The sequence below is a fragment of the Odontesthes bonariensis genome, chromosome 5 (genome assembly GCF_027942865.1).
Source record: "Odontesthes bonariensis isolate fOdoBon6 chromosome 5, fOdoBon6.hap1, whole genome shotgun sequence".
NCBI lineage: Eukaryota > Metazoa > Chordata > Actinopteri > Atheriniformes > Atherinopsidae > Odontesthes > Odontesthes bonariensis.
In genome coordinates this window covers 31,115,764-31,129,008 of record NC_134510.1, presented here as the reverse complement: position 1 = coordinate 31,129,008, position 13,245 = coordinate 31,115,764, and the positions used below count along the sequence as shown (strand labels likewise).

The 13,245-nt window shown below is 38.1% G+C and overlaps 1 protein-coding gene across 1 annotated transcript; it reads left to right on the top strand.

Annotated features, from left to right (window-relative positions):
* The first annotated feature begins 2,685 nt into the window (after positions 1-2,685).
* Positions 2,686-12,487, top strand: LOC142380318 (sialoadhesin-like). The gene is made up of 12 exons (XM_075466074.1): positions 2,686-2,761; positions 3,213-3,295; positions 4,048-4,458; positions 6,098-6,415; positions 6,549-6,848; positions 7,079-7,378; positions 7,604-7,903; positions 8,265-8,564; positions 9,187-9,471; positions 9,638-9,752; positions 9,854-9,923; positions 10,971-12,487. Exons 2-12 carry the CDS (start codon positions 3,235-3,237, stop codon positions 11,376-11,378), a joined length of 2,868 nt encoding a protein of 955 aa, XP_075322189.1. The 5' UTR covers positions 2,686-2,761; positions 3,213-3,234; the 3' UTR covers positions 11,379-12,487.
* The last annotated feature ends 758 nt before the right edge of the window (positions 12,488-13,245 follow it).

Sequence of the window (13,245 nt, the reverse complement as noted above, 5' to 3'; positions counted from 1 at the left end):
TTTCTGTGCTTTGTTTAATTTTATTTTTTCACAATAAAAAAAACTGAATGAACATCCTCCGAGAGTGGTGATTCCATAATCTTTGCCAGGTGTTGTGTAATGATAATGTGAGGGTCCACACTGCTGAGTGATGTCCTGTAAACAGAGACTTTAAAGGGATAGTTCACCTCTTTTGACATGAAGCTGTGTGACATCCCATACTAGCATTATTATTTATGAACATTTTCTTACCCCCTGCTGCGTGCTGTGAGCCGAGTTCCAGCCTCGTTTTGGCGTTGACGAAGGTAGTCCGGCTAGTTGGCTGGGGCCACAAAAATAAAGCGTTTTGCTTCTCAAAACAATATGCGTTCAAAAGAGTAGTACATTTGCATGTGTTTGCTGGTGTTTACTGCTCGGAAGCAGGGGACTGCTCGGTCTGCACAGTTTACACAGCCCGTAGTGATAGAAGGTAGAGAGAAAATAGCGCCAAGCGATTGTGCGGTCTGACTTTTTTTGGATGAACGATTTTGTGATGCAAATGTATTACTCTTTTGAACTGTTCACGAACCAGTGTGTCAAGCTCCACAGTTAGCGGCCCCATTGTTGTCTGTCACAAATCACAGCAACAATACTTTCGAGGCCCAGTTGCATGAAAATTAGTCAGAAGGGTCACAACAAAAGCAACTGTCTTACACTAATACCACTGCTTTAACAGCTATAGCAACTCGTCAACAGCTAACCACTTGCTAGCTTTGTGTTTTTCAAACAGACTGCATGTAAAACAGAGACATCTCCACTGTGACATCGCTCTTCATTTTGTGGATTCCCATTCTAAAATCTTCAGTTTTGAACGTTAGGATCTCCTTTGTTACAAAGGAAGGGGTGGATCCCGTAGTCTTGGCAGAAAACTAAATATTCTTACAGCATTATTTGCTTTATTATGAGTTTTACGCAAAACAACATTATGCTGTGGCAAATATGACGTGAAACTTAAAACATAAACATAAACATAAACCCATTCTGTAATTTTGTAAATTAAGTAAAGATCTAATTGATGAAGGAGGCATAATCAGAACAAACCCTAACTTTAAGTAACTCTAGAAAAGTTGCAATGTGCCTCTGACTTGTTTTTAGGAACATTAACCTTTGTTATGCACATCCCTGGGCCAGAAACTGTCCTGTAGTGCAAATATAGCTGAGATTCTGCAGTTCTCAACTTTGGTTTCCAGCCACCGTTTTGCTTTACAGGCACTTAAAGTTTTTGTCAGTGTTTGATGGTGTCTTTGTGGCCTCTTTGACATGGCATCAAATTCATGTGTCTTGCTGTACATGGGCAGGGCTAAAGCGGAGATTTGTTTTTATGAAAGTGGCGTTACAAACCACATCTGTAGGCGACACAAACGAGACAAAAGGCAAATTCTCCAGGATTACATGAAGATATTAGACACCTTTCTTGTTTGTTTCATAATGTCCTTGGGTTTTAAATATAACTTAATCCGTTAGTACCTTACCTCAGTTAAGAAGGGTTCTGCTGCCACTGTATATAATGAATGTTTTGTTTCCTTTGTTTCTCATGTGTTTGTGTGTCTATTTGTTAAGTAACAAGGTCAGCAGAAATTACATTTTAAAGTGTTATTTCTATGTAATCTGTCATTTGTTAATACACAGGCAGAGTACCTTGTCCACACCACTAACAGTCATGTAAATGTGATAATACTGAACATTATGTGCCTGAAACATAGCTGTTAAAGACAAATATCTATAAAGAATTACAACTTAATAGAAACATATATAAGAAATGTCTCAACAGTATAAAAAGTGATCAGTGCACTTAACAAGTTTACAGTCAGTTTACAACTCCAGCAACAGAGATTTATGATATACGCACACTTTTATATGTATTTAGACAGTAAAAATGTTCATTGGAGCTTTAATTAGACAAATAAACGGGTAATCTGTGACTCAACTGACAGAACATTTTACCAAAATGAGTTTTAATCGTAGAAGTTTTGTGGGGGAGGGGCATTTATAAGTAAAGATGTCATACATTTGTTTCCACTGTCTCAAATATGAAGAAACGCATGAAGGTTGAAACTCTGAGTTACTTTGCTGAGATTTTCATAGCACACTGTAAATCGTTAAATAACACAAATATGCAGAAGTGGCTCACAAGAGGCTGCATCCTGTGGAAATAAGGAAATGGTGAAACCAAATGGTTTCTGTTAGAATATTAACCAATTTAAAGCACTTCATCCATTTTAAGTCAAGCCAAGTTAATGTTTCTATCAATGAATTTTAAACATGCAGAGATCAACCAGCAATAGAAAAATATTGTATGATATGTGCACTGTGATTTACAAAAAAAAAGGATACGCTTGATAGGCCTATTACTCACAGTCACATTGAAGAACATCACATAGAAAACACATGAACAGTGCAGAGAATGACATGTCAGTCCGGGAGATAGTTGCACATTATCCCAGTCACGGGACATTTAGAAAAAAAAACCTAAACAACAAAGGTTGTTTTTATTTCTTCTTCTAATATTAAAGGATAAATGTTACATTAAATCAAATATATAATGAACACACTGTGGTGGGATATTTAGGGATTATAACTTGAGTCTGTCTCAACAGAACAGCAGCATTCTCTGCAGTGTGCTGACTAGCTTCCTGAAATCTTGATGTTGCATAAAGAGGGAAGAAATAGAAAATAGTGCAGAGGAAGAGAAACTTCATAGAAGTAAATCTGTGAGTGAGACAAGGGGGACCAGCTAGAAGAGGTAAACAACATTTAACTTCTATCCTATTCTGAACTGAAATTTTCATCCCATTTATTTAGCACATTGTCGACTGAGTGGATGAAGAGGGGTGAGCTGATATGTTGAGATTTGTATTTGCCGTCGTTGCTATGTTCATTAAATGATAGAGGAGGCCTAAAGCTAATCTTGGAATATGAGAGATCTTTTTCTATAATATTTTTTTATCTTGGTGGTGTTGTTGAGTTGTAAAGATTGTGCAGGCAAAGAAAATGTATTAATTTTGAATCAACAGATATGTAAAAAAGTGAGCCAAAAGTGAGCCCACTCACACATTTAGGTATGGTGTGCTCATTATGTAACAGCGGACTACGTAAATGTGCAACATCCTGTTTCGTATGTGTGATGTAAAGTTTGGACTTTCCAATTAATCTTTTTCTTTTTTTTCCTTTTCATTGCATCTGCTGCACTAAAGTTTGTCCCAGCTTCAAATAAAGATGCTCGTTCTCATCTGGGCCGCTGTGTTTTTCTCTGTAAGAGGCAGCAATGCCTACTCAGGTACTGTTTGCATTTTCTTTGTTAATTAGAAATGTTTTTGTAAATTAGACACACTATACGTGTTTACATTTGAGACTGTATTTTCCATTCATATTTTCAGAAGACATGTATTTGTTCTCACTCTGAATTTAATATCCAATACAAGCTTGTTTGCCACCTTTTCTTGTTGTTTAATAGATGTTCTGAATGCTGTGCTGTGTAGTATAACACTATAAAGTAGCACCTTTAAGACAGAAGTTGTCACATTATTCACATCTAGGCTGGACTACTGTAATGCCATATTTACACGATGCCTAAACAGCTCCCTTAAAATTCTTCAGTTGATACAAAATGCTGCTGCCAGAGTACTGACTGGTGCTGCCAATAGAAATCACATCTCTCCTATGTTAGCTTCTTTGCACTGATTCCCTGCACAGGTTAAGAATTTAAAATCCTAATGACGTACAAAGCCCTTAATGGCAAAGGTCCAGCTTTTTTGAAAGATTTTATCGTTCCCTTTTACCCCTTAAGAGCTCTTTCTTCCGAAAATGCTGATCTGCCAAAGTGGTACCAAGAACATTTCAAAGTTTTCCAGCCCCTCTCCCATTGAACCAGCTCCCTGTTGGAGTAATTTTTTAAGACAAATCTTAAAACATACATCTTTGAAAGTGTTTATATTGAATTGGTTGAGCTGTTTGATGTTTTAGTTAATATTACCTTTTATTCGTATTAATCCTTTTACTTTTATTCATGTCTCTCCTTTTCATTAACAGGTTCAGCATTCTGGGGGAAACAATACTGTCAATCTGGATTCTGTATCACTCTCAATGAAAGAGAAATAACAGCAGAGGCTGGACTCTGTGTTGTGATACCGTGTTCTTTCACAACTGCTTATCGTTTCACACCTAAACATTTAGTCTGGTTCAAATGTGAACCTTTTAAACAGAGATGTGGCGATTCTGACATAATATTTCACACCAACAAGAAAACCAAAAAAGTTCAGTCTGAGTTCGAAGGACGGGTGTCACTTCTGGAGCCTGATGTGAGTCAGAGGAACTGCAGCATCATGATCACTGATCTCAAGCAGTCTGACTCTGGATCCTATCAGCTCAGAGTTAATGGTCTCTTTTATGAAGCAGAAGATGGATTTAAATATCATCCAAGAGCAGCTGTCTCAGTCAAAGGTAGGAAAAAACTAATGTAAAATGTGCCACAAAGCTCTTCAGTATTGTATGTTTTGGTTTTGAGAGTCTCAATAAAGAGAGCCTTTGTTGACCGCTGTGGGCAGTTCCCTATTAGTAATCTCAAGGAGTGTGATTCTGGATCGTATCAGCTCAGAGGTAATGACTGGACTTGGAAGCAAACTGATTTGAATAACAGACGGTTTCACTTTCACTCCAATAACAACTGTATCCGTCAAACTTATGAAAAGCTACAACATAGTTGTAGTTAAACATATTTTGTGATCTTAAATGAATGGGATGAGATAATTGTTGCTGACCTTTAAGGCAGATATCAAACACAGAAGCTCCTGATAAAATCCTGGGTCTGGTCAATTGGTCATTTTTGCTTGGGAATATTCCAGTGTGAAATGACGCAGAAGTATCAAAGTTGCTTCCATGATGTGATGTGGTCGGATCTCTAAATGCTAAAATAAGGAACTTTAATGTTTTCATCTATTATGAAAAAAATACGATGCAGTTCCACAGTTCTTTGGGTACGCAACACCCAAAGTAACACCTGAATATTCTCAGTCATACAAATTGGCATTCATATAAATAAATATCTGTACAGAAGGATGATCATGAACAGGTGTGTGACAGCAGCATATTTCACTTTTGAACCTTTTTTCATTGTTTAGAATTACAAATGTGGTAATGAAGCGATGTTATATGCTATATTTTCTAGTATTAGTAAGACATAATAGCGAAACTGAAATGTGCCCTCACCACAGACCTGGTAAAACACCAGCTCAAAGAATTAGAGTTTGGCTTGATATGGGACTCACTTAAAGTCCCATATCAGCCATGCACAAGTACTTACAGAAGTTGGACACCATGGGTAAATTCTGTGAAGTACAAAATATTTACTGCAACGGTTTTGACAACCAAAGGTTTCAGAAGTAACTGCAGTAGATTTATTTAATGCAGAAGCCCAGTGATAGTGATGAGAATTACAACCCTCACCCATCTTATTTTTCATAGAGTAGTTTTTCAAACTTTTACAGTAAACAGCTTGGATCAGCACATACATGATGAATCACTGTGACTGTGGGTTTCCCCTACCCTGCTAACATCATGCTGGCCCCTGCATCTCAGCTGATCCATGGCAGGTGTATCCTGCAGTTATGTGCACAATTTAACAATGCCAGTATCTTATTCTTAAGCTGAAGGGAGAAAGAAATATTTCATATTTTCAGTGTGTGTTTGTGATTTCATATGTAAGCAGTTTACTTTGGTTTAAACGACTTCTGCCTGAATTCATTTGAACTGATACGCACCAGCCTTTGAAAGCAGAGAACAATGCTAATTTTCCAATGATTTACAATCCTAATTTTATTCCCTTTGTGATTGTTTAAATCAGTCATGTTTGGTTTAGAGGTTTTAAACACAGACTTATTATTATTTCTGTTTTGAGACTTTAAGATTACCTCTATTATCTTTTCTCTGACCTCATTCCATAAATAAGAGTTTAGAAGACAAAAGAGGCTTTTTTTGTTATTTGATGATAACTGTTTATCTATTTCTGCATTGGTATATGAAACAAAATATCGAATCCTTTGAGCCCAAATTAATTTGAGTTAATACACTGTGTTTCTTTCAGGTCTAAATCAGAAACCCACTCTGATGGTTCCTCCACTGACAGAGGGAGAGCAGACCACACTGACCTGCACTGCTCCTGGTCTCTGCTCTGGATCTACACCTGCAATCACATGGATGTGGAGAGGAGCAGGAGAGAAGGACTCTGCCATCACACAAAATATCTCTGCTGAGACCAGTGATCTGACTGCTTTCACACGCAGCCACAGCTCATCTCTGACCTTTAACCCTTCAGCTGAACACCACAACACCAATGTCACCTGTAAGATTAACTTTGCAGGTGACACAACTACGGAGGAGACTGTGACTCTGAATGTGAACTGTGAGTGCTTTACTTTACCGAAGTTTGATTTTCCTAATTTTATTGAATTTTACCACTTTAAGAAACTTCTGCAGAGTTGGCAGAATTTTCTTTGAAGCTTTGCAGTCATATGATTGTTCCTTTTGTCTTCTAGATATGAGGGAAGTTAAAATCACTGGCAATAGAACTGTAAAGGAGGGAGATGTCCTAAATCTGACCTGCAGTGTTGACAGCTTCCCTCCATCCAAAATCAGCTGGAGTAAACTTCAAGCAGTAACTTATCCAGAGGGTGATACGTTAACTGACAAGCGTAACGACACCGGCACCTACCTGCAGGAAGAGAGAGGCTCTTTTTCCATCTCTAATGTGACAGCTGAAGATTCTGGACTTTATGTCTGTACAGCAGAATATCTCAACAACACCATGACAGAAGGAATCAACATAACAGTGATATGTAAGTACAGTTGTTCTCGGACATAAATTTTCCAAAATATGTTTAATCAGGTTGCTGAGTCTGTTTACAGCAGAAAACAGCCTAAATAAGCACCCTTAGTTCATGCTGAATAACAAAGCAAAGTAAACTTTCTACACCTTCAAATATACACTGTGAAATCTCAATGTGTGATTTTAATCATCTTTTATCCTGAGTTCAAATATTCCTTTTGTTTAAAATGTGCTCCACAGATACAAGAAAACCTCAGATCACAGGCAACACAACTGTAAAGGAGGGAGATGTCCTAAATCTGACCTGCAGTGTTGACAGCTCCCCTCCATCCAAAATCAGCTGGACTAAATTTCAAACAGTAACTAATCCAGAGGGTGATACGTTAAATGACAAGCGTAACGACACCGCCACCTACCTGCAGGAAGAGAGAGGCTCTTTTTCCATCTCTAATGTGACAGCTGAAGATTCTGGACTTTATGTCTGTACAGCAGAATATCTCAACAACACCATGACAGAAGGAATCAACATAACTGTGATATGTAAGTACAGTTGTTCTCGGACATAAATTTTCCAAAATATGTTTAATCAGGTTGCTGAGTCTGTTTACAGCAGAAAACAGCCTAAATAAGCACTCTTAGTTCATGCTGAATAACAAAGCAAACTTTCTACACCTTCAAATATACACTGTGAAATCTCAATGTGTGATTTTAATCATCTTTTATCCTGAGTTCAAATATTCCTTTTGTTTAAAATGTGCTCCACAGATACAAGAAAACCTCAGATCACTGGCAACACAACTGTAAAGGAGGGAGATGTCTTAAATCTGACCTGCAGTGTTGACAGCTTCCCTCCATCCAAAATCAGCTGGACTAAATTTCAAACAGTAACTTACCCAGAGGGTAATACATTAACCGACAAGCGTAACGACACCACCACCTACCTGCAGGAAGAGAGAGGCTATTTTTCCATCTCTAATGTGACAACTGAAGATTCTGGACTTTATGTCTGTACAGCAGAATATCTGAACAACACCATGACAGAAGGAATCAACATAACAGTGATATGTAAGTACAGTTGTTCTCGGAAATACATTTTACAAAATATGTTTAATCAGCTGTGATGGACTGGCGGCCTGTCCAGGGTGTACCCCGCCTCTCGCCCATTGACTGGGATAGGCTCCAGCCCCCCCGCGACCCGACCGACGGATTCAGCGGTATAGATAATGGATGTATGGATGGATGTTTAATCAGGTTGCTGAGTCTGTTTACAGCAGAAAACAGCCTAAATAAGCACTCTTAGTTCATGCTGAATAACAAAGCAAACTTTCTACACCTTCAAATATACACCGTGAAATCTCAATGTGTGATTTTAATCATCTTTTATCTTGAGTTCAAATATTCCTTTTGTTTAAAATGTGCTCCACAGATACAAGAAAACCTCAGATCACTGGCAACACAACTGTAAAGGAGGGAGATGTCCTAAATCTGACCTGCAGTGTTGACAGCTTCCCTCCATCCAAAATCAGCTGGACTAAATTTCAAACAGTAACTTACCCAGAGGGTAATACATTAACCGCCAAGCGTAACGACACCGCCACCTACCTGCAGGAAGAGAGAGGCTATTTTTCCATCTCTAATGTGACAGCTGAAGATTCTGGACTTTATGTCTGTACAGCAGAACATCTGAACAACACCATGACAGAGGAAATCAGTGTAACGGTGATATGTAAGTACATTGTACTTGATACTTTCACTACTGTAAGATTTTCTTTTTTCAGAGCATTAAAATTCATCCCGTGTAAGACCCATCATAACACTTTACATGACAAATATTTGTCATGCCATTAAAGTATTTGTTAGTTCTCGTTTACATTTTTTAGCTTAGATGTTCATACTTTGATGTGCTTGAATGCCAGTAGTTCAAAAACACTGTAGCAGACAGTGCACCAAACTGTAGTTTGTGTTCTGCTTTTTAAGCAGACGTGGGTCAAAAATAGACTGTTAAAAGAGGAAGTTGCATCATTGTATGGAGCAGTATGAGTTGAGAGTTCCTGTTTTAACAGAAGAAAGCATTCAGCACATTCATTTCATACTTTTCCTTACATTGTGTTTTTGATCATTTATCTTTTTCTCATTATATTACTATGATATATAAATAAAAAAGCTGTAATTATCTGTGTTTTCATGTATTTGTGTAAATATCTAAGTGATAAAGTATTATGTATCTTACAAACGCTGGATTTTTTTTAGTTTAAAGCTTGGAAAAGACATTTTGAATATATTCATACTTACATTCATACTCACACCCCATTTACCTTATATTTCTTGTGACTGTTGTGTGTTCATAGGGTTTTCAAAGATCTTAAAGGGTTCTGGATGTGTGCTTAAGGCAGAGATCCTGACCTGTGTGTGCATCAGCCAGGGGTCTCCTTTACCCACCATCAAATGGCCACTGCTGAAGGATTACACGGAGTACTCTGCCATTACTATGGTTTCATATCACACTGTCAACAGCAGTGTCACCCTAAATGTAAAACCCCGTAACAACATCACTGTTGAATGTATCAGCAGCAATGAAAATGGTGAAGCAAAAGAAAATCTCATCACTCAGCAAGTCTTACTTGAAAAAGAAGGTACATGTTCTTGACTAGAAAACTTCCGCTTCTTTTAGCCGCTGCTTTGACGTGTTCATTGGCTCATTTCTCACTGTGACCATTGTCATCAGGCAACAAAGCTGCTGCATTTAAGTTATTTCAAACTACACAGGTCGTAACATTTTTCTTTTGGTTCTACTGGTAGGTCATCGATCCAAAAATCTTTTAGGAACCCTTTCCTGGCTGGAAATCATCATTGCCTTTTTAGTTGGCGTAGTCCTTACAGCTATCATTTGTTGTTTGGCCATGAAATGCTCCAGGTACACCATTTTTCTTAAAAAAAAACAAAAACATACATGTGTATAATATATAAACATACAGTACATTTAAAATTGTTGCTGTATGAAAAATCTCTCTGCAGGAAAAAACAGAGGAGCCATGGAAATTTGGATGAGACCCTGGAGATGGTGACCGGTCAGGATGATCCAGCGGTAGTTGTCATTATTCATCAATTATTTGATATATTTCTAGAAAATTGTTTCATGCCTTAATATCTTTAGCATTAACTTATTAAAACCTTTGTAGAAGATACTTCAGGTCTCATGGATTAAATGTTTAATGTCTGTATGTTTAGTCATTGTTTTTACTACTTCATAATTGTGCACTGCAGCACTTTTGCATATTTTGGAGACCTCTGGGTTTATTAGATGTGTCAATCTGGTTTTACCGCTTTGCTTTGTCATAAACAAGGAACCTGCCATAATCAACAAATGATCATATAATGAAATGGGAAAGAAGGATTTGCCCTTTCAGAGGTTTTTCATGGAGTCTAAACAGCGAGAAATCTGTTGGGACAACAAATTCTCTCTCATCACAAACCATAATGCAGCACATGGAAATTAGATATAATCTTCTGTCACTGACATGTTGTTGCTGTGCTCAAAAGTGCTGATAATTTCTAAAAAAATCTAAGATATTAAGTGTACTAGGAAGGCTGTCCAACTGGATTTCCCATTCAGGATAGATTAGTAAATTAGTAAAATATTCCTAACTGAACCTAATAGAAGTTAAATACACAACACCAGGGAGGCAGTAAAGTTTGAATAGAGTTTGAATAGTCGGAAGAACTGCAGCACCAGGTGAGAAGAGTCAAGTTTTGAAGGGTGCTTAGTTCACCTGCATTACCTTAATTAGCCATTGTTGGACTTCTTGTTGCCCAGCAGCTGATGAATTTGTCACTGGTGGTGATGTATGAGATGAAATCAGTAAATGAAAGCACTACTTTAGCGATTTTCTTCTCTGCAACATTCATTTCATGCATGAAATCATTTCACTGAGAGTGTGCAAACCTTGCTACAAGTTCATTTTCAAGCCATACAAAAACTCACCAGCAGAAATTCAGACAATAGTTGGAACTCAAAAGAGTAGTTGAGTCGTGTCAATGAATATCCCACAGATATTTTATGAATGACATGCTTTGCGTTGGGTTGCTGCAGCTTTTGCATGGCTCATGTCTTTTTTTTCTTTAAACCTGACAGATCAGTGATGGTCAAGTAGTAGAAGATCATCACACCCGTGCCCAAGAGGGAGCTGAGAATGGAGCTGTGGTAACAGAGAAAGCAGTTCCTGAACTGAATTTGGGGGCAGAGGAAGTTGTGTACGCCAACGTTGATTTCTCACTCTTGAAAAGTAAGAGTCCCAGGGAGGCAGCAAGAGAGCGAGAGAACACAGTAACAGAATATGCTGAAATTAAGACACAAGCAAAAGAGGAAAGAGAAGATGATGACGGAGAGGAATGTGGAATGTTGGAGGACAAGGAAAAGGAGGATGAAGACACACACCACTGTGTCTCAGAAGAGGAAGAGGGGGCAGAGGAGGCGGTGTACTCCACTGTGAACGAGTTAAAGGATGAGCTTGTAAGACTGTCGCATTGTGCAGATGCCTAAGGATGGTTCCTCTCATCAGATGTTATAAACTGATTGACATTTATTAACAACACCATTGTAAATACTTTCTGACACATTCAGCTTTTTGTAAACCTTTAAAGTATTTTGAAATGCCTGAACATTTTCACACATCTACTTATAATGCACATATTAGAGAACTAGTTTATTATGATAATAATTAAAGCGAGAAATTTAAACACAGTATGCCTGAGCTAACAATGCAGGGTTCGCGGAAGCCTGTACATATCACATCTGTGACATTTTCAGCAAATACAGAGTGAAGGATTAGTGGTACGCAATAAGAACCATCATCTAAACGACTTAAAATGCATAGTCCCATGAGATTACTCAACCCTATACCTTACATACTGATTGGTTAAACGCTTGGTTGAGCCAAAAGGAGACCAAAGACGAGAGTGAATCACAGAGAGGACATATTGTGAAAAATAACAAAGAAGCACAAGTGAAAAATACAGCCAGTAGCTGCACTGGACAATCTGCTTTCCTTCTTTAATTTTTGAAGAAGCACAAGCACAGTAGAGTAAATCTAAAGAATCTAAAGAATCAGCAGCTGCATCAACACAAGAATACGCAAGAATAGCCCACACTAAACCTTGCCGGACTCAATCCTCGTATTAAATATAAAGACTGCATGGTGTTTGCAGAAAGAGGGAGTGAACAATTGTGTTTAATTAGTGGCAAAACTTCCTTTGGCAGCAATAACCTCCAGCAATCTCTGCCTTTTTATTGTGATGCGTGCTGGATTTCCATTCAACTTGCAGATGTTGGACAGGCATCCTCACATTGTCCTGTCAAATGGAAAAAAGTTCAAGCCTTTTTTACGATCTAATGTTTGTACAGATACAAATACAAATGGAAATGTTAGTTCATCGGTGTGTGAGGATAGAGACTTGGACACAATTCCTAACTGTTAACATCCAATTACTAAAAAAGAAAGAAGAGTTGATGAGTGAAGCTAATAGTAAAAGTGATGAAGACACAATCTTCTACTAATGTAACCTTATGAGGATTCATAGACTCTGAAAAGTACTGTGAGAGTGACTGATTGTACACTGTGAATGATGAAATTAAAAAACCATGTCAGACAACTTTTACAGACTCTGAGGCAAGGGGGACCAGTTTTCACTAATCATACGGTACTTTCTGGAAATCAGTGATCGTATACAATTCAAGTCCATATGCATGATTCATTTTAAGATCATCTTATCCGATACCATCATCAGGTGAGAATTATTTAATGTATCCCATACTTTGGTCTTTGACTAAATACCTGCAAACGCTTATGAACAATATTAGCCTCAATTATATAGACAGTGGGCTGCCCGGTGGTGTGGTGTTTAGCACTGTCCCCAAACAGCAAGAGGGGTCCTGGTTTGAATCCTGGGGCCTTTCTGTGTGGAGTTTGAATGTTCTCCTTGTGCATGTGTGACACGCATGTTCGGTTAATTGGTGTTTATAAATTGTCTCTAGGAGTGAGTGAGAGCGTGCGTGGTTGTGTGATTGTTTTCCTCTGGGTTGCCCTGTAATGGACTGGCGACCTGTTCAGGGTGTATCCTGCCACTCGCCCAATGACAGCTGGGATAGGCTCCAGCCCCACCGCGACCCTGAATTGGACTAAGCAGATATAGAAAATGGATGGATGGATATATCAACATTGAATGCACCGAAAAATGTTCTAGGAGTGATAAATACTACACAAACTTAATTGCAATACACAGATTAAATGTTGCAGGTTTTAGTTTCTTTCTGTCAAAGTTGCTATTTGAGTTATAGATCACTTCTGCTTTTAAAGAATGTGTTGTAGGAAACAGCATGACTCACAGTCAGCAACTTTAATTCAATTCAA